Source organism: Scleropages formosus, chromosome 18 (genome assembly GCF_900964775.1).
Source record: "Scleropages formosus chromosome 18, fSclFor1.1, whole genome shotgun sequence".
Lineage (NCBI taxonomy): Eukaryota > Metazoa > Chordata > Actinopteri > Osteoglossiformes > Osteoglossidae > Scleropages > Scleropages formosus.
In genome coordinates this window covers 19,674,154-19,702,040 of record NC_041823.1, presented here as the reverse complement: position 1 = coordinate 19,702,040, position 27,887 = coordinate 19,674,154, and the positions used below count along the sequence as shown (strand labels likewise).

At 45.1% G+C, this 27,887-nt stretch overlaps 1 protein-coding gene across 5 annotated transcripts; it reads right to left on the bottom strand.

Annotated features, from left to right (window-relative positions):
* Positions 1 to 94: 94 nt before the first annotated feature.
* On the bottom strand, positions 95 to 27,887 carry cd4-1 (CD4-1 molecule). Of its 5 annotated transcripts, XM_018731981.2 has the most exons (10): positions 19,918 to 20,637; positions 10,571 to 10,638; positions 10,286 to 10,441; positions 9,962 to 10,105; positions 8,825 to 9,061; positions 5,126 to 5,497; positions 1,578 to 1,835; positions 1,360 to 1,466; positions 1,153 to 1,205; positions 95 to 555 (listed from the first exon to the last, which is right to left on the bottom strand). In XM_018731981.2, exons 1-10 carry the CDS (start codon positions 19,962 to 19,964, stop codon positions 525 to 527), a joined length of 1,473 nt encoding a protein of 490 aa, XP_018587497.2. In that variant the 5' UTR covers positions 19,965 to 20,637; the 3' UTR covers positions 95 to 524. The 5 variants fall into 5 exon arrangements, 2 of the variants coding, with proteins under 2 accessions (XP_018587497.2, XP_018587496.2); XR_001965106.2 differs by lacking the exon at positions 19,918 to 20,637 and adding an exon at positions 27,841 to 27,887 and having other exon boundaries at positions 520 to 555; positions 1,153 to 1,466; XR_001965105.2 differs by having other exon boundaries at positions 520 to 555; positions 1,153 to 1,466.

Below are 27,887 nucleotides of genomic sequence, written 5' to 3'. Positions count from 1 at the left end.
GCGGTGTCACGTACCGTCTTCCTGTAATTTTACCGCAGTTCCTGCCCCCCCCCAAGCCCTTCTCCTGGTCCTCCTTCACTCCCGCTCCACAAGCAACGCACGTAACCAGCAGCTGGATCGCCACTTAAGACAGGATGTGCCGGAACGTGCGAGAGCGTGGGCCAGCGGTGCGGACGAGGAAGTTCGCGGCTTAATGAACAAGCTGAATTATTGATCAGTTTTGTTCCCCTGTTGTCGAAAAACACAGACCCGAGATGCCGGCCAAATTGGCAGCGCCAGAAAGACAGATCACGGGTAAACAGAGACTTTTTAGGCGGATAAAAGTCTTTATTCACAGCGGTCAAAAACATTAACACGCAAAATGCTACAAAATATACAATGATGTCATTTAAATGTATTGAGAAGTAAATAATATAATACATGATCATCGGGCCGTTTATGTACATGAACGCAAGAGGATGGCGACCGAAACGGAGGGGATGGCCTTTGATGAAGAGACACGCATCCAGGGACCTCTCCGTCGCTCAGGTCTTGTAGAAACCCTTCGGCTGAGGACTGCAAGAGACGGAGAAACAACTTGAGAGGGAGCGAGGAGGGGAAGAGGGAATGTATTTATAAACTGGCTTTAGTCCATCTGGACTCGTCATCCTCAGAGTATCGTGGTCAACCAGGGTCGCACGCAAAGGGCGTTCGGGGACCGAAGCGACGGGGGGAACAATGCAAAGGGAAGAGGAATGGAACCTTTAGCAATGGTGACATAGGAAAGAAAGGAGTTCTTGAGAGAAGAGCTAAGCCAAAAAAAGAGACCTCAGGACATTCTGTAAATAAGCGAAGAAAAGCAGGAACGTTTCTCCATCGGAGTTTCTCCACAACGTTTTCAGGAAGCGATAACTGACAAAGCAAATATTGGTTCGCGATGGCCTGGCATCCCAGGACGTACCCCTCCGGGATAGGTCCCGACCACCGCGACCCTGCTCAGGACAAGCAGTCGGCGGGAAAAAAAAAAAAAAATTGGTGTGAATTACGGAGAAGCAATCTGCAAAGCGTGCCCAGCGAGACGACAGGGAGGTCAGCGAGGAGAAAAGGGTTATTGAGAGGCTCGCAGAGGATGTGAACATAGAGGGCGGCGGGGGGAGGGGTGCAGATACTCACTGTTTGCAGCAGCAATATTTCATCTTCCGCCGTCTCCTCCTGAGCCTGACCCTCTGCAGAACAACACACACGTGGGCAAAGCGTTGAAACAACGCTCGGCAGCTAGAGCACCTCGGCTGTATCCAGCACGTGCAGAAGAGCACCTGCCTTCCAGTTATGCCCACGCAGTAACGACAGAACGACGGGAAGCACCCTTGCATCCTTTACCTGTTTGTATTGTCGGATGAGCATCATGATGAGGAAAGAGAGGAGGAGAAAGGCAACCACCGCCCCGCAGATGGACACCAAGAGCCACATGTTCACCGGGACTTTCTCTGCATGCCAAGGCAGTGGAGAGTGTTTGTGTTACTGCACGATGCTGAACCTCCGGTCCGAGGTCCTGCCATTCCGCACGGTGCTTCACCCCCCCCCCGACACCTGCTCACCTATCTTCAACAGCAGCTCCACCGAGGTGACCAAAGCCGTGCCCCTTTTCAGCTCGCACTTCCACTTGCCCTGGTCCCCTGTTGTCGGCCTATGGATGGTCAGGTGGGCCTGCTGGAGTCGTGTGGGCAGATTCTTGAGTGAGGACTTGGATGGTGGTATCCATTCCACATGCAGGTCTGCGCTCAAAGGGTTGCTCAGGGTACAGGTCAGGTTCACTTCTTGGCCCTCTGGTACACTGAGGCCGCGGGAGGACGAAGCTAATATGAAGAGAAACAAAGAAAGAAACACTACGGGGTTAAAAGACCACATGGACAGAATCTGAATGTAGCGTCAGAGAAATCATGTACATTTTGAAAAATCTTGCTGGTTTTCAACAGAGGGTGCGGTGGCACAGTGGCTCAGTGGGTTGGACCGGGTCCCGCTCTCTGGTGGGTCGGGGGTTTGAGTCCCGCTTGGGGTGCCTTGTGATGGACTGGCGTCCCGTCCTGGATGTGTCCCCTCTCCCTCTGGCCTTTCGCCCTCTGTTGCAGCGTTAGGCTCTGGCTCCCCGTGACCCCGTATGGGACAAGCAGTTTCAGATGATGTGTGTGTACTAGTTTTCATTCTTCTTTAATGAAAATGTAAATTTAAGTATATCTAAAATGAATCAGTACAGAAATGTGTAACTCCATCTATCCATTGTCAACAGCCGCTTGTCCCGAGCGGGGTCGCAATGAACCGGAGTCGAACCCGACAACACAGGGCGCAAGGTCAAAGGGACGCACCCTGGACGGGACGCCAGTCCATCACAAGGCACCCCAAGCAGAGCTCGAACCCCAGACCCACCAGAGAGCAGGGACCGGCTGCGCGCTCCCCAATGTGTAACTAAATTAATAAAATATAATTACATTTTTCACAGTTATAATACAAGTAAATCATAATGAACATACTAAAAATAAAACCTACTTTGAAAACTTTGGAAAAAGGGAGTTTGTTAGGACTGAACAAGGTTTTAGAAATCCTGGCAAAGCCTTGCGCCCTCCCTAGAGCACAGTCAAGTCGACTGCAAGAAACAGAAAAAATTGGCACGGTGCACACATGTTGCACCAAATACACAACTTGTTTAGGGCCAAGACGTCAGCTTTAAAGCCTTCAGGCTTCAACATCATCTCCCGGGCGATCTCACAGTCTGTCACATGGTTTAATGTTGGCCTTTTGCAAAGAGTGGTTTCTATGAAGGCCACTCTGTGGAAAAGGGCAGATCTGTGCTGGAGGGTTTGATTTCAGGGCAATGACTTCCATCTGTGGCCGGGCTGTAGCCGTCCTCTTGATCCCTACATTAATATTCTCATCCTGTCACTCCGTTTGCTATAATGGCCATAACATAGTGTTGTCTGGTATGGGAGGGGATGCGGTGGCGCAGTGGGTTGGACCGCAGTCCTGCTCTTTGGTGGGTCTGGGGTTCGAGTCCCGCTTGGGGTGCCTTGCGACGGACTGGCGTCCCGTTCTGGGTGTGTCCCCTCCGGCCTTACGCCCTGTGTGGCCGGGTAGGCTCCGGTTTCCCGTGACCCCGTGAGGGACAAGCGGTTCTGAAAATGTGTGTGTGTCTGGTATGGGTTTAAATTTCAATCTGAATTAACCTTTTTCCGTATGGGGAAAAATATAATTGGTCAAGCGTCGCCTAAAATTAATTGAAAAACCAAAATAAATAGTATTCCTCAATGATAACAACAGTGTATTTAGTAAGATTTGTAGTGAAAATATTATTCCATGTTTTTCAATGACTGCTTACTCTGTACAGTGTTGGAGTGATCCAGAGTCTACTGCACAAGTACAGGGTTAGGAAATATTTCAGTAATTCGGCACATGGGCGTTTATTGGGCTCTGATGAAGATCTCTGCCTAAGTTGCTCTGAAGAGCATGCAAACAGAAAGTTGATAGAGGAGATACACAGCATTGCGATCAAATTTTTGATCCTTAATGATCCTTAATGATTTTCATTAGATTCCGAGATGTAGGCTTTGCTTACACTACTGTCAAGGTATTGATGCTATTACAGCTGTTTAGATCACGAAGAAGAAGAAGAAGAAGAAGAAGAAGAACAGCAAGAACAAGAAGAAGAAGAACAAGAACAAGAAGGAGAAGAAGAAGAACAACAACAGCAAGAAGAAGAAGAAGAAGAAGAACAACAAGAACAAGAAGAAAAAGAAGGAAAAGAAGAAGAAGAAGAAGAAGAAGAAGAAGAAGAAGAAGAAGAAGAAGAAGAAGAAGAAGAAGAAGAAGAACAACAACAACAGCAAGAACAAGAAGGAGAAGAAGAAGAAGAAGAAGAAGAAGGAAGAAGAAGAAGAAGAAGAAGAAGAAGAACAGCAAGAACAAGAAGGAGAAGAAGAAGAAGAAGAAGAACAAGAACAACAACAACAACAACAAGAAGAAGAAGAAGGAGAAGAAGAAGGAGAAGAACAAGGAGAAGAACAAGAAGAAGAAGAAGAAGAACAAGAAGAAAAAGGAGAAGAAGAAGAAGAAGAACAACAACAACAACAACAACGAGAACAAAAAGAAGAAGAAGAAGAAGAAGAAGAACAACAACAACAACAACAAGAGGAAGAAGAAGAAGAAGAAGAAGAAGAAGGAGAAGAAGGAGAAGAAGAAGAAGAGCAACAACAACAAGAACAAGAAGAAGAAGAACAACAGCAAGAACAAGAAGAAGAAGAAGAAGGAGAAGAAGAAGAACAACAACAACAACAAGAAGAAGAAGAAACAGAAGAAGAACAAGAACAAGAAGAAGAAGGAGAAGGAGAAGAAGAAGAAGAAGAAGAAGAACAACAAGAACAAGAAGTACAAGAACAAGAAGTACAAGAACAAGAAGAAGAAGAACAAGAAGAAGAAGAACAACAACAACAAGAAGAACAACAAGAACAAGAAGAAGAAGAACAAGAAGCAGAATACGGTTGTGATATCAGACAGACATTAATCAATAGTTGTGATTGGTTGAGATTTTAAGTGTTGTTCTCCCTGGTTTCCTTATGCCAAGCATAATATTAGTGTGAACAGTTAAAATATTTTATTGTGTCACATAATTTTCTTAAATTTTCCGTGGGTTTTTATTCCACGTTTCCGTTGTTGCTGTTGTATTGATTGCTCTAAACTGATAAGTATGTATGAGAGTTGCGCTATGTGGAAGCATCTATGTTATATGAGGCTTACTGGAGAACTATGCACCTGATCTATGTGTTACATGTTTGTCACGACTGTGCCGTGAAATAAAATGACTGCATGACGGGTATAAATGCCACTGCACTGAAGTTACTGGCCTGCTGTGAGAAGAAGGGAGTGTACGTGATCGCATGCCATTGAACCAGGTTTTCATTACCCAGGCCCATTCTGCAAGGGTTATACTGTGGTATGAGAGAAATGCAGAAAAACACAGATGCATCAGTATACCCAGACAAGCGTAAGAGTGTGTGTATAGACAGTGTGCAAATATAGGCAAAGCAACACTGACATCTATTGCCAAGACCCAGGGGAAGGATTTAGATGTAGAAAGAGAACAGGGTGGAGGGCTCACCTCTCAGCACCTCCACTTGTACTGTCCGTTTTCTGATGATGTCATTTTTGAATTTCAGGGCGCAGGTGTAGAGCCCTGCGTCCTCCTCAAGAACCACCTTTCTCGCGATGGACAGGTTCTTTTGGAGGAGGTTCTGGCTTATGATCCAGTTCTTGTTCTGCTGCTCCTCCCAGGAAGGCTTCAGAAGATCTTCTGAGAGCGAAATGATCTTCTGCGAATCCCGCTCGCGAAGAAATGACCGAAAGCTCCAGTGACCCTCCTGTAGTCCAACGGACGAAAGTTGAGACAGATCCAAGGAGACGAAACAGCGGAGGGGGAGGGTGGTTGAGGAGACCGAGGTGTAGATGATTTCATGATGAGGGTGGTTGATGTCTGCAAGAGAAATGGAAAGGGTACAAAAGTGCTCACTAAGTGTGTACACGGTGTGGTACCATTAACTCATCGCCATTCATTGCCAAATAAATAGCAGGGAAAAATAATAAAAATACATTCTTTATTAAACTCTGATGTTTTGACATTATCCTTAAGCAAATGCTTTTTTTTCCAGAACCACTATTTTAAGTTTGTATACAAAGTTATTCATTTTTTGTCCCATTTATACATGCGAGTAAATTATTCCATCTTAGTTAAGGCAAGAAAATTTTGCAAGAGGACTATAGCAGGAGGTTGGAATTGAACCTGTTCCATTCTATGGTAAGGTGACACACTCACACACACTCAGAGAGACTGAAAACCGCTTATCCCAAGTAGGGTCGTGGTGAGCCTGAGCCTAATCCGGCAACACGGGACGCAAGGCTGGAAGGGGAGGGGACACACCCAGGACGGGACGCCAGTCCATCACAAGGCACCCCAAGCGGTACCTGAACCCCAGACCCACCAGAAAGCAGGACCCGGCCAAACCCCCCTGCACCACCGTGCCCCTCATCATTAAACAACCTGCAGACCCAACGGGAAACAAAACATTTTATGATGCTCTGAGCTCTCATGCTTTCACCATGTTTCACGTAGTAACCACCCAGTCGCTCTAGATGTCGATCCAGAGATACAATGTTGTTAGAGGACCTCTCTTCTACCATCGCAACACATTTTCAGGTGGCTGTTCCTATCTGTTTTCCCATCCATAATGTATCTTACTACGGTGCCGCAGCGCACACCTTACAGCTCCTGGGCTGTGATTTCATGTGTGGGACTGAATCCAGCTCGGTGTGTGTAGAGTTTGCGTGTTTTCCCCACATTTGCGTTGCTTTCCTCCCAAACGCAAAGATACGTGACATGTGGATTGGTGACTCAAAATTGCCCTGAGTGCATCTGTGTGTGAGTGAATGAGTGTGTGCATATACACGTGTGTGTGTGTGTCTGTTGCTGACATGCCATGGGCTGCCATCCAGTCCTAGATAGGCTGTGGGCCACCATGACTTTGTACTGGATGGGCAATTATTGATGCGCACTGATTATGGATGGATTATGCTATTATTCTTGTCATTTTTAAGGTACTGATCTTTATTGTAATATACTTTACAGTTGTAATGCATAGATCCTTCTTTATTGTAAATCGTTTTGAGAAGCTGCTTTTAAATGTCCAGAGTAAAATAGTTATTATTATTATTATTATTATTATTATTATGTTAAACCAGTAAACCCTCATAATTACTGTAACAACCAAAACGCTTACTTGCTCAGTTACTTGCAAGGAATTTTAATTAATTAGTAACAATTATTAAACAAATAATAATAATAAAAAAAAATTACTAAAAGAATTAATACATTAATATTAAACTAATTAATATTCACATTCGAATTCTAGTAAATAAAATCACACAAAGTAATTTGTTTCGATTCCGCATTTCGGGAGAATTCTTTTTGTTTTATCATTTCAAATTTTAATAGGAATAAAGCTCTCCTTTGTGTTTTCCAATTTTTGCACATCTTTGAAAACTGTTTGCTTTGGGCCTCATTGTTCTTATAGATGATAAAGAGCGGCGAGATTCGGATAGGCACGCCCCACACGGTGGGGACGCCGCTCGCCTCGCCTGGTGCGATGTCGTCGAGGCACATATTCTTTTTTTTGAAATGCCTCTTCTTGCAAGGCATTTCCTGTAAGTACATGTTCTAGCAATTTTATGATACTGAAATGACATCGACACCTATATCTGAATTCACGTAAAAGAAGATTTTGTTGTACAGCGGAAACATGTACTATTCATTCAAATACGCGCACGTTTTTTTTTGTGCGCCAAACTACGTTTGTCTCGTCAGTTGTTCTTGTATTATTTTGCAGTTACGTTCGATCGCGCGGATGAATAAGCCTTGAAATTCGAGCAGAGTGTTGTAGACGTGTTCGCTACGTCAACAGAAAACAGCCAACGAACGTCACGGCGGGGCCCGTGCCTGCAGTTCACCTAAGCTACCTAATGAAACCATCCACACACACACACACACGCACACTGAAGCTGCTTGTCCCAAGCGGGATCTGGGCAAACTGGAGCATAACCCGGCAACACAGGGCATAAGACTGGAGGGGGAGGGGACACACCCAGGACGGGACGCCAGTCCATCACAAGGCACCCTAAGAGGGACTCAAACCCCAGACCCACCAGAGAGCAGGACCTGGCCAAGCCTGCTGTGTTACCGTGTCCCCCAGTGTACCCCCGTAAACGTCTGTTCTTCCTCTCAAGGGAGACAAAGCAATCTGCTATCAGCTGTAAGACAGTAACATATGGCAAGGTCTGATTTACAGTGTGGAATCGCTGTATAATTTATTTGGATTTTTTTTTCCACTCTATCCCAAATAGATACAAGAATAAAAATTCTATTTCCCTGTTGCCACCCTTTTCAAGAACAATCAAACAAAATAAAAATCAACGGCGGATTTTTCGTTCCAGGTCAGAGCAAATGTGAAATTTAAAAATAAAGCTAAATTTCAGGTTTGCATTCCGATACCAGCAAAATTTCCAATTTTCCGATTTTCTAAAGTTTCCAGCTACTAAAGTAACTGGTTTGCCAAAAAAGAAAAATAGTTTAAATTCAATTTAGCGTATTCTACGATGACAGCAAATCTGAGGATTTCGACAACACCAATGTTAGACTCTTTAACGTGTCCCATGTGCACTCAATTTGCCTTTAGTGGCATCGTGCAACTGTTAGCATCTGTGCCACTGGTGTATAGGTTTGAGTCCCACTCAGTTTATGTGGAGTTTGCACATTTTCCACCACCTCTACGACTTTTGGACGCAAAAGTCACAGGTTCAATCCCCACCTCTGGCTGTAGTACCCTTGAACACGGTACTTACTCTAAAAATTGCCGTGCCAACATTACCCAGCTTTATAAATGGGCCGATAACTCTTGGTAGACTAACATTCTAAGTTGCTTTAGAGAAAAGTCTCAGCTAAATGAATAAATGTAATGTGCTTTCAGGGTGCTCTTGTTTCCTTCCACAGCCAAAAGACCTTTTCAGGTGAACTTGTGAATCTAAATAACCCCTAGAGTGTATGTGTGGCTTCCCTGCAATGGACTGGCGTCCTGCCCAGGCTGTACCCTGTCTAGATTAATGCCTCGTGTTTCGGGAATAGGCTCTGGACTTTCGCAACTCTGGCTTCTCTACCTGCTGCTGTGTGAAGAAAATTGCAGTCCTTCCGTTAAGAGCTAATGCAATGCCTCCAATAGCACCGTTTCCAGAGCCACAATTCACACGCTCTTACCGGCTACGCTGACTGAGACAAAGATGTTTGCCTTTCTCCCATTTAGTGAAATGACACAAGTCCAGGAGCCACTGTGATCCAGTGTGACGCTGGGCACTGTCAGCGTGTTCGACGTCTCCGAAATCCTCTGGTTCTGAGGGCTCAGCCACTCGAAGGTGGGCTTGAGAGACGAGTCCACTTCACACCTCAAAGAGAGTGACTGAGAAGCTAGGACAGTAGAGCCTGGAGTAGAAACAACTAACGGGATAAAACCCAGAGAAGGGAGACAGAAAGAGAGGGAGAAGGAAGGACGGAAGTGGACAAAAATTATGCAACCTTCACATTGCCTGAAAATATTTTGCATAAATTTGCCAGTTTAAGTGACAGAAAAGGTTTCTGCTGTACTGCTTTTAAGTAGGGTACTTAAACTATGCAGAAGTAGCAAAATATCCATCTAAAGAAAGGGTTAAACATGGACAAACGGTGGCACAGTGAGTAGCGCTGCTGTCTCACAGCGCCTGGGTGGTGCGAGAGGATGTGGGTTTGATGCCTGTTCAGTCTGTGTGGCGCTTGCATGTTCTCCCCGTGTCTGCATGGGTTTCCTCTGGGTGCTCTGGTTTCCTCCCACAGTCCAAAGACATGCTGTTCAGGTTCACCCATAGTGTGTGAGTGACAGAGAGAGTGTGTTCCACTGATGTATGACGAGTGTAAGTAGTGTATCTAGCAGTGTAAGTCACCGCGGTGAATAAGGTGTGTGGGCTGATAACACTACATAGAGTTCATTGGAAGTCGCTTCGGAGAAAAGTGTCTGCGAAATAAATGATGCAAATGTGTCATGTTGGTATTTTGAGGATAAGATGAAGAACAGTATTAATGCAATGAATTACTCCGCTTTCCAGACACTTTGCTGCTCTTTGGCAGGTTTGAATGCATAAATGTGTTTTTCAGAAACTTCAGCAAGCATTAAGAAATGCCCCGAAACACCGACTTGACGAGAAAAGCCACACGGCTGTGAAATGATTTGTGTCACATTAGTGAGACAAGGGAAGTCTGGAGCAGTGAACATCAACATTGAGACTATCGCTTCTGGAGACGGCACCCGTCTGCATTGTAGGGCCACTCTGGTGGCTTTCTTCCGGATTCACCTGTCCTGCTAACCTGTGGCGCTGTAGAGTCTGTAGACAGTTTCCTTTCCGCTCTTTGTCTTACACCTGAAGAAGGCAAAATCCTCTTTTTTCAGGTTTTTGATGATGAGAGACACGTTGGCAGAGGCCATAGAAACCCTCTCCTTCCAGCCATCCCCTGGAACAAGAGTGTAGAAAAACCACAACAAAATTATAACAAAAAAAAAAAGAGTAAAGAACGACCACAAAGCTCACAAGGACTGTCAAAGCCTCCCGATTTGCAACGTTTGCTGTTGACATGTTTACAGCCGCATTCGATCGCGCATGTGAACGCGCGGTCCTTCCGCAGCTCTCTTACCGGATCTCCGGACGCTAGACGTCGCCGAGATCACCACTTGATACTCGCTTTTCTCGTCGTTTCTAAAACTCCAGGTCACTTCAGATGTTTTTTCTCCGTTGTCGAGTGTGACGGAGTGTCCCTCCTGACCAATCACATCCACCGCGGCATGGGTCCCTGGTAGGACACGTGGAAAGGCATTGTCTCAGAAAGCAGCAGCCAAGGAAGCGGCGACACCGTCAGCTCCGTACGGTGAAACTAGGGTAGATTTCCGTAGGGAGACGATGAAGACGGTTTAACTCTTACATGCTGTAGAGGTCACAATGGTCACCAAGACAATGAGTCCTCCTGAAGTTTTCATTTTGTCTTCTGGCCTGATGGAACAATCACAGAAAAAGGATTAGAAAGACGTGAGCAATGCGACACGCCAGCCTGTCGTATTAACTATATGTTCTCCACCTTAAGGAACCACTCGTAGTCCAACCATCTAGCCATTCTCAATAGGCACCTGTCCTGGTCACCCTGGACAGGACAGCAGTCCATCACAAGGTGGCCACACGCACACATCACGGGCAATTTAATGCGACCGGTTCACCTGAACTACATGTCTTTAGACTACGAGAAGAAACCCACGCAGACACGTAAACTCCACGCAAACCGAGCCAGATTGGAACCCCCGTCCGAACAGTTTTCGGAGTATTACTCCAAAAAAGAGAACATACTAAAAGCGGAGACTGTAAAAATGAAATTTCAGAAGAGAAGTATTAGACTAAACTCCTGGAAACACCCAGCTGTGAATCATGCAAAGGTTATATAAATACCCACCAGTAACCACCGCCCTACCTTCTGTCCACTTCCACCTCTTCGCACAATTTCTCCTAAATCGGGGGGGCTCAACAACCTTGCTCCACAGCAGGTACAAACCTTGCAGGAGACTTTAAGCCCACATGGAAAGTACACCAAGAAACCGCTGAAACGCACGCACAAGCACTGATACCTCAAACTCCTGAAAGAAAGAAATGTTTCGGAGGTAAATCTTACATACAGAAGACCAGTTGTGTCCGCTCTAAAAATACCGTACTCTGGCAGTACGAGGTTTTATTTCCACACTGATGATACCGAGCTTTTCCTCTCCTTTCCCCTGTAGTTACAGGCATTTCCTCAGGCATCACCGCCTGCCTCTCACACAACCCTCCCGGGATGTCTGATCACCACCTACAACTCAATCTTTCCAAAACAGAGATCCTTCGCCTACCAACTGGTCTGTTCTCCTGTTGAGAACTCTCTATCAAACTGAATAACTCACTTATTTTGTCCACCTCATCGGTTAAGAGCCGGGGAGTAATGATCAACTCAAGTCTGTCTTTTTCTCAACGTATCGAAGCCACAACCTGGTCCTGCAGATACATCCTGGAGAACACCTGCAGGATCCACCTTATTTCATACCAAACTCTACACAACTCCTGGTCCAGGCCATGCTGATATCCCACCTGGACTACCGCAACTCTCTCTTGTCTGGTCTTCCAGCCTCTGCCATCAAATGCCTCCAGCTGATACAGAACACTCTTGCACAGGTTGTTTTTGCCCTACCAAAGCGTTCTCATGTATCTCAATTCCTCGTCTCTGAACACTGACTTCCTATTGCTGCTCGGATCACATTCAAGACTCCGCTTACTGCCTACAAAACCCTCAACGGATCTTCTCCCCGATATCTGCAAGACTTGATCGCTCGCTACACCCGAACCAGACTGCTGCTCCTCCACCTCTGCCGGCTCGGTGGTTCCACACGCAAAAGGTTCAAAATCAAAAACACAAAAGTTTTGTCATGGAATGACCTCCCCCTCTCACTCAGAACTGCTTAATCTCTCCGTACATTTAAGAAGAGTCTCAAAACTCACCTGTTTCAGACTCAATTCTCCCCATATCTCGTAAATGCTTCATAAACGTGTAAATATTTAATAATTTTGTGATCGGAAATTGTTGAATAGTAAACCTTAAAACAGCTACAGTGATGTATACTAGTTCATACGGTGGTATGTGGCAAATTAACTGTACTCTAGAATAACATGTCTACATCCTAATCTTTCCTTCTGTCGATGTAATTCACTCTTTGTATTTTTCTCTGAAATGTATGCCGTTTCGGGGGGTACGGTGGTGCAGTGAGTTGGACCGGGTCCTGCTCTCCAGGGGGTCTGGGGTTCAAGTCCCACTTGGGGTGCCTTGCAACGGACTGGCATCCCGTCCTGGGTGTGTCCCCTCCCCCTCCGGCCTTACGCCCTGTGTTACCGGGTAGGCTCCGGTTCCCCGAGACCCCGTATGGGACAAAGCGGTTCCGAAAATGTGTGTATGTCGTTTCAGTGAACAGCATCTCCTAAATGAAAACATAAGTATTTTGGTCAATTGAGGTCACTTTTGGGATCAAATAAAACCTACAAAATGAATGCGGCATAGTCCAGTGCAAGGATGTACGATCTTTTTGGCCGAGGGCCGTAATCATCGTCGCGACGCGGTTTTGAAGGCTGAATGTACAGCATAAAAATCAGAGTAAGCGACGTTGTGAATCTTAAATGTCTAAAATGAAAAGCAATTTTTTTAAAGGAATTATTAATTTATTTATTAAATTGTATATATTTATTTAGCTGTTCTGAGTGTTCAGGTGTGTCTGTAGCGGTACTATAATGTGACTCAATTTAATTCGTAGTATTTATGGTAGGTGGAGTCTATATCAATAATTTTAGAAATTATTGCTGCTCATATTACGTGAAGCAGAAGACCACATGTTTCACGCCCCTGGGCTAACGAAACCGTTGCCAAGGATTCAAAAAACACGACCCGGATCTGTGTTTGCGCAGCAATTTAAAAAGTATTCACGTGAACGGGTCTGAGTAAATGAGTCGAGAAACAGAGCGCAACAGACGAGGTGGGCAAGGGGAAAAGAAAGAGGAGGAGGCCTCTGAGTGAAGGAGGCACTGATTTCGAGCACGATAAGAAACAGAAGGAGGAAGGGGTCTGTGGTGGGCTCTGATTTCGAGACAGGAGGAAAACAGCGGAGAAGAACGCGCACGGGCACGGCGAGCTTTGAGGTGGGCCCGGATTTCATGGGGTGTAGATTCTTATCCGGCTCATCACCTCTTAACCTCCCCCTCCGTCTCACGCCCCCCTCTTCCTCCCTCGTTCCACGAAAGGCGGATTTCTTACAGCTTGAAAAGAGAAAAAAAAAAAAGACACCCACGGTGGCGACAGCACACACTGCACTTACAGTGACATGGTGAGGTGCCACTTCTCCCCGTGCATCTCTGTGCGTCTGTCTGAACGCTTCAACACACATCACACACTCACACATCATCTGAAACCGCTCGTCCCGCAGGGGGTTGCGGGGAGCTGGGGCCAAACCCAAACCTGGCAACACGGGGCATAAGGCCGGAGGGGGAGGGGACGCACCCCGGACGGGACGCCAGGCCATCGCAAGGCACCCCAAGCGGGAGTCGAACCCCAGACCCACCAAAAAGCTGGCACAGGCCAAACCTGCTGCACCACTGCATCCCCTGCTTCATCAGTTCAACAAATCCCTATTTATCTAATAAAAGTATGGATAACCAAATTTTCATTCCGGTGATGAACGCGGTGTACCATGACTAGCGTAGTGCCCTGTCGCTCCAGACCTCGCAGTATCGGTACTAAGCGAGTGAGTTCTTTTTCCTCGCTCTTCATAAACATACAGTTTTGCATCAGTTATACATCAGACGTCGAAGCCAAATTTTAACTGCGTGCACGCAAGTCCAACCACATATAAGAGAGGTAAGAGTATTATATTAAAAAATATACTTTTTGTGATTCTTTTTTTGGGCGACGTGCAGATTTTTTGCCGCTTTTAAAATTTTATACTATTTAGAAAATATAGAAAAAATGCAGTAAAAGTCGATAGAAATATATTCTCTCTAGGTATTTGCGTTCATAGATTGTTCTTAAATTTTAAATTGATGAAAGGAAATTTAACTATTCGCTACTCCTGCGCAGCGTTTAGTGATGTGTTTGTGAAACATTGAGGAAGTACATATTTGGATGTAATAGTTGATTTTTTTACGGTGCAAATCTAATTTTTCCTCTCCTTATGTGGGCTTGGTGTGGCAGTGGGTTGGGCCAGGTCCTGGTCTATGGGGGGTCTTGGGTTTGAGTCCTGCTTGGGGTGCCTTGCAATGGACTGGCGTCCCGTCCTGGGTGTATCCCCTCCCCCTCCAGGCTTACGCCCTGTGTTGCTGGGTTAGGCTCCGGCTCCCCGCGACCCCGTATGGGACAAGCGGTTCAGACAATTACATTGGCTCCATACTATAAACACGTCTGTTCCAATCCATATAAAGGAATGGTGTGAAGTTCTGAAGTTTCATGGAAGCAACTTTTTCTGCCCGCTGGCATTTATTCCGGTTAATGTGTCCTCTTTCTTTTTTTCCCAAGAAAAAAATCCTTCGTGCAAAGGTTTACGCCAAGTATTCCTTTCGCATTTGATACTGCGGAATAAGAAGCGATGGAGAGGAACGCAAAGAGAGGAGAGGAAGCGAGACGGAGGAAGGCAGAGAAAGAGAACAGACGGAGAGATGTGGAGATAGAGCAGACGAGAGATCGCACCTGAATCGCTAACCCAGAAAGGCAGATGATCATGCTTGTGGTTAGAGTGGAGGTTAAACAGAAAACAGAGAGTGACAGAAAGAATTGGGTGAGCAACTGGTACGTGACAGTCACTTCATACGTAACGCTGGCTGTTTGGCTGACTAAGTGAACCAATCACTTATACTATTTTAACAGTAAAAACATGGTAACAGCTGCCCGTGCCAAGGCTTGTGCAACTCAGTGCTCCTTTCTTGTAGACATTGTATATTTTTTTATGTTTCGAAATTTTGCTCCTAACACCTGTAAGGCTCAACTAAGCAGAGCAGCCGGTAGCATAGCGAATAGGGTCGCTGCCATAGGCCCCAGCGGTCACAGGTTTGAATCCCATCTCCAGCTGTAGTACCCTTGAGCAAGGTACTTACCCTGAAACTGCTCTAGTAGAATTACGGAGGTGTATAAACACCACACTGGTGGGAGCTGCTTGTCCTGAGCGGGGTTGCGGCAACCTGGAGCTGAACCCGGCAACACAGGGCGGAAGGCTGGAGGGGGAGGGGACACACCCAGGGCAGGACGCCAGTCCATCACAAGGCACCCCAAGCAGGGCTCGAACCCCAGACTCACCGGAGAGCAGGACCCGGCCAAACCCGCTGCGCCACCGCAGTATAAATAGCTAAATAATTTCGAGTCGCTTTGGAGGAGAACATCCACTAAGAATAAATTTAAATGTAAAAATTCATAATCATCAGAAACTAAATAATCAATATAGTACAAAGTGAATCAGTAGATTTATGTGACCTCAGGAGCTGCAGATAATGAGAAGGTTCAGTTAAAGTCACCCAGTGAGAATTGTCTGTTCACCTAAATTTATTTTTGCTCTGCCCTTTCCAACAAGGTGTCTCAGAACAATCTATTCATATTTATTTTGTTATTCTTTCATATTCTCCATATGACCAATGGTCCGTTATGTTGCTTAGCACTGAAGTGTCATATGGAAAATATGTTTCCCATTGCTGCTCAGTTTAGCCCAGTAGTCAGCAATGCCGAGAGATTGGATGCTTAAAAATGAAATAGAAATGAAAAAAATTAAAGTTGATTAATACCTAAATAACTGATTTTGGTGCAAATGAGACCTGAGGTAGAGCAAAGACCAGTACACCCAGGGACTCTCAAGGGCGGGAACGGTCACCTTCGATCTGGCCGGACAACATGGGCCAGGATGACTGGAGATCACCTAGTCACCGTTACGGGTCATCGTTGCATAAAGAAATGAGAAGTGATGTGAGATAAATACAGCAGGTCCTCAAAACCTGTCACATATATTTTTACATTATTACAGCACTTTTTCCATAATCTGTGTGGGTGTGATCTCTGTTCTACATGTTTTGCTTATTATGTAAACTTTTAAAAAATAAAATTCGGCAAATTAAGTAAATTACCAATTATTAAATAAAATCTAGTTGTAAACAGATGAGCGATACGTTATTCCAAGAAGTCTGTTGAAAATGACTTGCAACGTTTGCAGGGCTACAACGCCACAGTCGCGCTCTCTCTGAACCGCGGCCTTGCCCGTTACGATAGGCGATTTGCCGAATTACGGGCAAGAAGGACAAGTTTTTGTTCTAAGTGAGACAAAATTCTGAGACATTTCTGATAAAGTGTGATTTAAACCTGCTCTAAATTGTTAACTTAATTGCATGCCATAGATGTCTGATTCCTTTGCTACACTGCTATAGCCACGATGTTTCCTCGCGGATCTGCAAAGAACATTGAACCGTTGAAAAGGTGACAATAACAAATGCAAAAACACAATTCTGGGAGTAACAAGCATTGTGTAGGTATACTCACTTCCTATAACGTAGATCAGTACTGTATTGCACCGGTGTACCTCAGCAAGGTCTGAACGATGAACGGATATTTCCACCGGATCAAGAAATACGGTCTATTTAAACCCTGCTAACACCTCCCCTCTCCCTGATAGGCCTGAGAGTAACGCAGCGATGATTTTCGATTGGCTATTTCCTTTTGGACAAAACCCACTGGCACGTTATTGGAGGACACTCAGGTTGTACCCCTTTCTGATTGGCTGAAAACAAGGGGAAAATTTTTCGTGGTTCCAGTGCATTTAACACAGATCGATATTTCAAATGTGCGTCTCACCGCTCTATTAGTCCGAACCACATTTTACCTATACGTTAGCTTATCAATACAGGCTATTAGATGTATCCATTCTTTTTCTTATAGCACGTTATTAGTACAACATATAACGTATATACTATTTATACGTAATTTTTTCTCCGTAGCTTCTACAAATAGAAACTGCAAAATTACATGTCAATAATGTCTTTTATTTATGAATAATAGTTATATATTGATATTGTGAGCCCACAACCAAAGCTTTTATATTTGGTCACTAGGCCCGTGAAAATGCGAACCGCTACTTTCCGTCGGATACCAGTGTGTACAGTGGAAAACCTTGAAACAGATATTACTGGAAGTTAGATTATCATTTTATGTAATCATTATTGGATTAAATTCAGTCACCGCTGACAGGTGCATGCGCACCTTGTTACGAATAAAGATTTATAATAGTACACTTGTTACTATTTCACGTATTCCTCTCTTTCCTTGAAACTGGAGTCTTGAGCAGCTACCGAACATGACAGACAATGAGAGTATGTTGGGCATTGGAGAAGTCAAGGCTTTTTGCCGTGATGGACCTCTTGTTTCGGTGTTTTCGAGGATATTTCCTTTTTCATGAACAGAAACAGACCATGAGTTGAAGAGTACGACTGATTCAGTTGCCTAATTCTGAACGCTAGCCTCTCCTGGCCAAAAGTGTATTTTATTCCCGAAAAATGCTCAAAACCTCCATTTTTCTACCCAGCAATGTCATTCAAAATTCCCGTAAGCCTAAAACTGTGTATTTTTTCATTTTAAATGTTCTAAATATGAACGTGGTTGACATTACAGCACAAACTAACATTTAGCACAGGCTTCCCTCATTCTGGTCCCAGCTCCAGGTACATGTGCAAGTCTTAATTCTTTCTAAGCCCGTAACTGGCATGACAATGAAACGTGATGCTTAACTATTTTGGACGGAAAAAGAAAGGGTTCAGTTGAGTCCATAACAGCAATCATATATCAGCCTGCCAGCACCACAAGTGAAAATAATAATAATAATAATAATGATAATAATAATAATGATTCCTGATTACGAGCTTTAGACTTGTGTTGTTTCAATGACGGAACAGGACTACTAACTTTTAAACATTTAAATTTCATTCCACTCAGTTTTTAAATTTTTGTTTAGAAAAAACATTTTTTCACCAACTCTTGTCATCAACACGGCAGTGTTCTCCTCTCTTTTAAGGTGTTTGCAGTAAAGAACTGCGCAAAGTAAGATAATGATTAAAAGATTTTGCTGAAAGTGGAATGAAAATCAATCCAATCCTCATCTAGCCAACCCATGGAAGGCGACAGCAAAGAACTTTGTTTTTCGTATGTGTCGCATCCAGCTTTTTATTGCCTAGACCAATATTTATACATGACAAGATTCGTACAACTGAATGTTTCCATCCCAGCTACTTGTTCTCAGGATTAAAAGAAAAAAGTTTGTGGCCTTATAATATGCTATAATTTTAAGTTTGGTTATGGCTTTTCATGGTTATACAGTATATGTGACTATAGTGTTGTGGGAAAACAGCTTCAATGCGCCATTCAGTTCTTAGAAACTCTTTCGACACTATGGGCAACACCGTTTCAAAGCACACCTTTACATTATCTTCATCTGTAGTATCTTGATAGCAAATTTTGATAACAGTCATTATTTGTTATTACCAGGATTTAGCTGGACAGTATCAGACATGTAGAGTTAGCGACAAAGGCAAATTCTGCACAAACCTCGCAACGTACGTATATTAACCCGATGTATTTTGCTTTAAATGACGTTAAAGGCCTACATTTATTGAGAAATAGACCGCGAACGTGAGTGGATTTATGCCCAATATAAAAATGCGTCGCAATGCGTGTTTCAAAAAGACGTGCAAGAACGAACTAAAGCGATTCATTTGAATTCTAGTTCCGCAGGTCACGCGCCCTTCGATAAGCGCATGTGACGACGCGTTTATTTCACCTTCGCCATCGAGAAAAAGCAAATCGAAATGAGCGCCTCGGCCAAAGCCGAGCGTCGGTGCGATTCCAGCGCTGCTCTTCTCACTTGAAGCAAAGTGTTGAACCGAGGCTCAAAATGCGCGTTTCCGAAGCATTTGGGTTCAAGGGAACGGACATGGGGGGAAACAGCAATCCGAGGCCCCAAAACGAGACGACGCGGCGCCCGCATCGACAACACGGTCGACGTCTGTCCCCGACGGGCCCCTGCGAACACGCCGAGTCCCGGGCGACGGAGGCCGGCCGACGCTCTGCGCACCTGTCCCCGCTCCCGCTCCGAACGCACCTGCGCCCCCCACGCTCTCCCAGCTCTGCCCCCACCCTTGCTGCGCTCAGCCAGCTGGTCCTGCACGTGTGTGTGTGTGTGCGCGTGCACCCGATACACATCTCCGCACCGCACGACGACTGGAGGCTACGGGGGCTCGCCCAATCGCCCGATCCTCAGTGCCCTGCCTCCCAGTCAGTGCTCCGTAAGGTGAGCGCGGAGACGCCACCGGGCGATCGGGAAGGTTCCCGAAGGGCAGCCGAGCGCACAACCTCCTACAAGACCCAACCGCCTTCGCCAAACACACCATTTACTGAAAGAGAGCCCTTTCTTAGCACAAAGCGTTCGCCTCCCACGTCCCAGTCTCGTCTTCCCGACGCTTTATATTTAGCTCTCTTGGCGCTGACCGGACGTTTCTCCGCGTCGGCGCCGCGCGCCTCTCCTCCATATGTTCGACGGCAGCTCCGTGACTGAAAAAGAGCCAAGAGCTAAAACGGAGCGACGCTCTGGACTCCGGCGAACATCGCCCCTGGGAGAAGCAGAGCGTGGTGTTATGGGGGGGGGGGGGGAGTTGGTGTGGGTTGCAGGGCCAGACCACATGAAGGTCCACACACACCTGTCACTCCCTTCACATCTTGTACCCTGAGGTTTCCCCTCTTTCATGCTCCGCTTCTCTGCCTTGCTTTCTTCTCCGCCTTGAAAAGAGCAGAAACCTCGCTTCCCGTTTGAAGGGCCGCGCCGCGCTCTGCGACGTGAGTCCGGGCTTGGCGTGGCCTCGGCGCTTAGCGAGAGTGTCGGGACACGAGGAGGAAAGCACCCGGACGGCACCGCTCTCCCGTCCGCTGCCCCCGGCCGAGGGAAAGGCCCCCGGGCAGAGGAATCCCTGGTTAGTCACAACCCTGGCAAGGCACGCAGATACCACGCAGAGCGAGCCCTGAGAGAGAAACCTGGCGAGGCGGTGGAAAGCATTGAGGGGGAGCCATGTGAGACATCCCCGGCTTTCACTGCGTCCTCCCCCTCTCCCCAGCTCCCTCCCCTCCCACACGTCCTCTTCGGCAGCTTTCGAAACAGCTCGATGGCTGCCGGCAACTCGGATGCTCTCGCAAGCCGCTGTGCCGCTGTTACCCAGCGATTCACAGGCCCGAGACACGAGGAGGATGAACGCGATGGAGATGCGAGGAACGGAGAGGGCCGTGCTGCTCCAGCTCGTTCGACATGACATCTCTTCTCGCCGTAAATCCCCCGTGCTGCCCTTTACGCTTGCATGAAACGCGCAGAAAAACTGTTAAATGTCAGTGGAAAGAGACGAACTCAGACTCGCTGCTTGTGTTTTTTTTTTTTTTTTTTTTTTTTTTTTTGGCGTCGCGGACGGGACCAACTTGCACAAGACCGCTTTCGAAAGAGCGGCGTTTTGTAATCCCACCATCCCTTTACCTCCCACCTCCGAAACACGTGTAAACACTCCGGTGTGCAAGATAATCTGTTTACGTAGAGCGGCTGTCATGCGCTCTACCTCTGTGTGTGTGTGTGTGTGTGTGTGTGTGTGCGTGCAGCTGTTTCTGCCAGTTACCACATATCTGCATCTGTTATTGAGAAACGAGGTGCCGGTGATGACGATTTAGTGATGCTTGCTTACATAACATGGAAAAAAATTGTCCTGGAACTTATGATGACTAGAATTTGATGGCATCATTGTGACCTAACATGCGCCCAACATGTGCCGTTTCTTAGAATCTGCTCTTAAATTACGTGTGAGAGCTTTGTGTTTAGTCTTTCAATAGACGAATACGGTTGAAGTGTCCAGTGTTGGGTCAGAATGGGGCAGAGCGATCAGTGGGTAACCAGGCTCAGCTCAGTTTACCGCATTATGCAGACACCCTGGATGATGGGTTATCTTCCCAATTTCCGGATAATGAAAATAATGACAGTATTTCCAATACTAGAAATAGCATTTATATCTTGTTTTATACAATCAGTTTCTTTAAAAAAGCGCAGAGAAATGACCTGGAAAATAAGGGAAAAAATCCATCACAATAGCGACGTAACCAAACGTACGTAGAATTTACATTTTGCCGTGAAAGGAGACGGTCGTTTGCTGCTTCTGCACCTTTTTCGCACCTTTTAAAGGAAGAAATGAGTAAAAAAAAAAAAAAAAAAAAAAATCGAATCAAGTTTTCTGTCTCAGCTGAAGATCAGTTCTTGTTTTTATAGGTTTTATTTCACTTGGTCCTCGCAGGACCTGAGTGGTGCACATGGATCCCTTGGTGTTGTGTGTGTGTGTGTACAATAGCTCACTGGCAGGAGCTGTTTGTCGGTGCCGTGTGGGACGCACGGTGGAAATACAAGAGGGAGGATCTGGCGTTAGAAAACCTCTCGGTTTCTCTCTCGGGGCAGAAAACAAGACAGAACGAGAAATATATTTGTTTCTTTCTGTCCGAAAGTAAGTAGCAGGGAATCCTTGTCTCTCGTTTTGAAAAATACTCCCTCGCCGAACAACTGAAACGAGACTGTCTTTCTCGTATCAGGGAGGAAACACCTCGCTCGGTTCGGGGACATTTTTATTAAGTTTATCTCAAAGGAAGGCTTCGCTTTTTCACTGCGCTGGAAAATACTTCTCACAGCAGCCGTGCCCTCCGAAGCAAAGAGAAAGGCCCTACGTGAAACATAGGCCTCGTTTGAAAATAACCGAGAGCGTTCAGACGAAAAGCTACGTTGGGGCCGCACTCTTCTCGAAATGAAGCGTTCGTCGGAAGCCAGACCTCCGCCGAACTCGAGGCCGAGGGGAACTCCGGGCCTCGCTGCGTTCGGTCGTGCGCTCGTGGCCGTGATTGGAAGTCAACAGTTCGTCGATGGCAACGAACGATGCTGTCGATCGAGCTTCGGTGTAGCCGGAACTCACAGCACTAGGGTACCAGCACTCCTCACCTTCACCTTTTAAATCAATTTATTTATCCGACCCTTTTTTCCCCAAAGCAACTTATACTGTTGAGGTTACAATTATCTACTCATTTATACAGCTGGGTAATTTTACTGGAGTAATTTAGGGTAAGGACCTTGCTCAAGGGTACCCCTACGACCTTTGGATTCAATGGCGGCAGCTATAACCGCTACACTACCGACTGTCCGTTTTACTGTATCGATACCCCATGGATGATCATACCAGCAAAGGCACTTTTTCCTCTGCAGCACAAACACTGTATTGGCCTCAGGGATGTTTGCACGAAAACATATTTTTCAGCGGAGGAGACGCACGTTCCTAGAATAAGCTTGAAATTCCATAAACGAGACGATGTAGAGACTCGGAAGTGAGAGAACGTCTCTTTGCTGTTGTAAACGGAAATAAAAACGATTGAGATGAATTTTTCTTCTGCGATGCACGTTGCCATACGTTGCCACAGCAGGCGAAAGGATAACAAAAACGACCCTAGTGCTCGGGTGTATTTGTTGTGCGTTATATAAGGTATGCACCCGGCTTGACCATCTGCATGATGTGATGTATTTGACACGTGTTGATCAGAAACTACAAACAAGGTCGCGTTGTGGCGTAGTTACTGTGAAACCCAGGGTATCTGCTGTGGGAGGGAAAAAACTCCCAAATTTGCATCGATATACAAGATAAAATTACATTTAAAGTTTAAAAGCAACGGGTGAAAACATGTTTTTTCTTACAAAAGCATTCCGTATCACAAGAGCGACCGTAAAACATTGTCATCCACACAGTGAAACACGCAAACGTCACAAAGGCCCCCGAAAGTCAGCGCTTGAGCTCCTAAAACTTCACAGTTTGAAAATAATTGTGTTTTATCGCTGTGGATCTTGAAAAAAGCAAAACGTTCATTCCAGACCACGTTTAAAGCTCTGCGTTTCCGTCCTTCCCGAGCCATTTTGTTTCAGCGTGAATATTGGCAAAAAGAGTCGCAACGGTCAAAAAAAGCGGAGAAGAATTGAAATTTCCCGGGAATTAAAGCTATGGTTTAATTACTGCGAGTTTTGAAAGAGTTCATTGCAAATGTTCATGTTTATCGTCACATATCTGATTGACGTAGCAAACGTGTTCCAGACCCGTATGGATGCGGATGTAGTTTGCCCTCAATGATCCATTATTCCCGCATTAAACTCTTTAAATCCTGTTACCTGTTGAACCGCTGCATTTGAACCTGGACAAAATAATACAGAAGCGCCCATGTGCATTTTCAAATATTTAAAGGCCGCAAAACGTCACTTTTAACGTTACAGTCGGCGGTCCAAGCGGGAAGTGTTTTGCAGGGATGCTGGTGCTGTGTGGTAATAACGTGGTAACTTGGGGGGGGCGGCACTGCGCACCGGTGCTCCTCCAAGTCCTGCACATTTGCCGTTTTTTCCGTCGCTAAAATTGCTTTCCCCGATATTTCAAAAAATCTCTTTGACGGCACTTCTGAAAATAAACGATAAAGGTCTTGTATCCAAAACATAAAATCACAATAATTCTGATTATATTTATAATATATACAGTGTGCTTATATATGGTTTTCCAAAAACGTAAATTATATTAATCTACCAAAGCCAGTTGGTAGGAGCGGTGTGCAGGGCCAGCTGGTTGCGTAGTGTTAAAAATACTGCCTTCGAACACAAGGTTACGGGTTTGAATCCCACCTCCAGCTCTCGTACCCTTGAGTGAGGAACTTACCCTACACTGCTCCCCTAAAATTACCCAGCTGGAGAAACAGATAAATGATTGTAAGCGGCCTAAAGCTGTAAGTTTCAGTGGCGAAAAGTGTCAAACCTGATGAACAAATTTTAATGCATGTGACTGCAAATATTACTTCTCCTTCTTCACCCTTTCCAAGTGGTTTGGTCGCAGTGGCGAAGAGCGAGAGATTTTTCAAGGAGAGAGGGAACTGATGGCGAAGTCGCATGAGCCCAAGAGGAAGAGAAACTAGGTGGGAATGAGAAGAACTGGAAAGATGTGTGGGGTGTCATTGAGCTCTAATGAGACCCCTCAGGATGCACTGCTACCTAAAACATAGTATCGTGTCCCGGACAAGGAAGCCCTGAGATGTGCGGTTGATGGATTAAAATTTTCCTTGCAGTAACATGTCAATGTGCACAAAGACATCACGGATGAAATGAATGTGTCCATAACACACGTACTGATATGCTGCAGCACATGTTGCGTTTGTCCCGAGGAACGTTCCCACGTGTCCCCCCTCCTCGTCTCTGTCCACTCTGACTTCCTGTATCCGCCCGAATCAAGTTCAAGACTCTGGTTACGGTCTATAAGACCGTCAACGGACGTCTTTCCCGATACCTACAGGACCCGATCGCTGGTTGCACTCCCACCTCTGCCTGCTTGGTGGTCCCATACACAAGAGGGCCAAAATTAAAAAGCCAAAGGTTCCCGAAGTCGGCTCTGATGTGGTGGAACGATCTCCCTCTTTCACTCAGAAATGCTGAGTCCCATTTAACATTCGAGAAAGGCTTGAAAACAGATCACTTTGAGACTCAACTCATGTCACTTTCAGACTCGTCTCCTGTCTGATCCATACGTTTCACTGCACTATCTGTTATGAAAAAGTTATTCCCTATCAGTTCTATATGCAGCAACCCATGTAATCTATGCTGGCAGAAACGGCGGTTTCGGACTAATTGACTCTACTTCAAGAATCGCGCGTCTGACTCTGTTTAACTCAGTGTGCAGGAGAAATGTAGTCTGAGTTGTACTTTGCTTTGGAGAGGGGCGTCTGCTAAATGAATAAATGTAAATGTATTGTTTAATAAAGAAGAGAAGTACTGGATGTGGATGTGATACCATAGTGGTTAGTGCTCCTACGTTTGGACTTAAAGGGCCAGCACTTGAATCCATCCTTTGACTGCAGTCCTTAACAACAAGCTACTTAACCTAAACTAAGTGAATGACCGTGAAGGGCTTCTCATGCCTAGAAATTTCTTATTATTAGCCACCAAATGAGTTCTACATCAAACTATCCCATCATGAAATCCATTGCATATGGAAATGTGTATTAGCTCAAGGACAGCGGGTAGTGTGGTGGTTAGCGTTGCTGGACCCAATGTTTGCAGGTTCAATCCCCACCAGGGTTTACCCTTAAGCGCTCCAGTAAAAATGATCCACCTGTACAAATTGGTAAATAATCATAAGTTGCTTTGGAGAAAAGCATCATCTAAATGAATAAATTTTGATGGCGCCATGCGTGATTTCATTCCTGTCGTGGTTAATGCGTGATGACAGGGGTCACGATGTCGGTCATATTTATAACATTCAACATACGCAGGATAAGATGTTATATTCCATGCGTTTAATGGGATGTAATATTTACTACGTACGACATTTACAATGTGTAAAATTCACTTAATTGAATGAAATCATATGTTTCCATTTTCAGCTGGCTCTAAAACCTAAGTGTAACAGATATAATTTAGGATTCATCGCTGAGCACCTTACTAATCTCCTTGACTAGTATGAGCAAATTGCACTAAATTGCAATTAAATTGCATTAAATTGCACAATTAATGAATCCGTTACTAATGCTTCTTGGGAGTGCAAGTGAAATGTCTCAATTTTTCAGAGCATAATTGTGAGATGTATAATTTATAAGGTATGAATCAATAAGAAAAATAAATAGCATAACAATGGTTGGCGCAATACGTATTCCAGAGTTACGTAACTTTACAACAAAACATTTCCATACGTGCAGCATAGAAACGGCAGATCAAACTGCTGTTAAAACACAAAGTACAACTTGAAACATTGGCAATGATGCAAAACACAAAAAATACACATACATATAATTTAACACAAACATCACGGGTAGAAACGACATCGGTACCACTGATTCCAATCAAAACACTGATTTCCAGCAAAAAAAAAAAAAAAATCGACTTTAGGTAATTTTTTAAAAATATTTTTCAGCTTGCCCACAAATGTACACCCAACCAAGACCATAAAAATGAGCAATATTGGTAAAGCGATGTGTTCATCGCTGCGTACGTAAATATATGTGCCTAATCTCCGGCCTGGTCGCTCCGCAATGGTAATAAATAGTTTTTTAAAGCGTTTCAAAATTAAGTGCGAAAATATATGATTTGTGAAATAATAAGACTGCTTGGCCTCATCGCTGCTCTCAAGAAATATGAAATTATATCCATGCACGTTTGTGTCTCCCTTACTGTACAAAGGCACATTTCTCTAGATGTTCAGATCTTGTACTACTTTGCACTGAGCGCTTCACGTAAAATTATTTATATAAAATAAGTACCTCCATGAATATTCATGTTAACCGGTTGTGCTTTGTATTATAACGCCTGGCGTGTTTCGACGACCGAAAAACGTCAGCGGAGCCGTTTGGATGGCAAACCTCATACCGAATAAAACCGTAAGATTTCTCTGCATCGACTAACATTAATACGAATCCAGCATACTTTCACCAGGGATTTTGATTTTGTTCCTATGAAATGAACATGTGTCTTGAAATTCCTGTTTGCCGAAAAGCGAAATGTTCAGTTGGAACTTGGAACGAACCCTGTTTTACCCTTCAGAAACGTACAGCTACAGATGTTTCTAGAAGGCATCACTCAGACAGCCCTAAATGTCACTAATTCTCCTATTTATGCCGACTGAGCATCATGCATCTTTGGGAGATGAACACAACCAGAGACCTTTTCAGGGTAACCCTGGGTGGCCCATGGCCTGCACTGCAATTACCCATCTCTGCCAACATCTGTCTGTTCTTCTCTAAAACTAACACTGCGGATATATAAACACACTGCCACATATATCTCCTCCTGCTCTTTTTCATTTTTCTAACTGTTACCCATTGCCATAATCACCACTTTCAGCAAAACATGTGAAAAACCCATTAAAAACGTATTGAAGTGTTTCATCGACGAACCGCTTTAGCTGATCAAGCTGTTCAGACGACTTATCGATCGCAATGCTTCGTTTTAATACTCGGACCAGTGCTCACGGAAATATTTCGCCTTGCAATCGTTGTGTTTCGAGCACGACGGCGCGTGGTGTTGTTTTCAGCCTAGTGCTGCGCCGCATATACCATCATTTACGCTGCGCGCCTTAACCGCATTCACTAAAAGGTCAGTTTCCCCCCATCCTATAAATAAATGGACATGTCATTTCTCTTTTAATTCTCCACTCCCTTTTAAACGAACATGCTTAGGGGAAGGTTACAAAAAATGGTCAGAATCTGTCATTAATGAAGGCAAAACTGCCCTATAATAAGGTGAGCACTAAAAATCCCATAGTGCTTTGCCCAGATTGTCAGGCGCATCGTTTGCCCTTTTTTCATTATCTTCGACACTCTTAACGTCTTCCCTGCGTAGTGTTGCCGTGCGACACTTGTGTCTCTCATTCTTTTATTTCATTAGTCCTCCCTTCGTGCTCGTCGGCCGCGTCCACCGTCCCGTCAACTCTCGCGTCTACTCCCTCGGCGCAGTGCCGGCCGCAGTTCTTTCTAACGGGTTACTCCGTTTCTCACAAATCTCAGCGAGTTAGGAAAGAATGAGACAAGAAGAGCAGAGCTGTACTCACCTAGCAAGATGTGCTCTGCGCAACGTGGAGCTCTGAAGTGACATCAC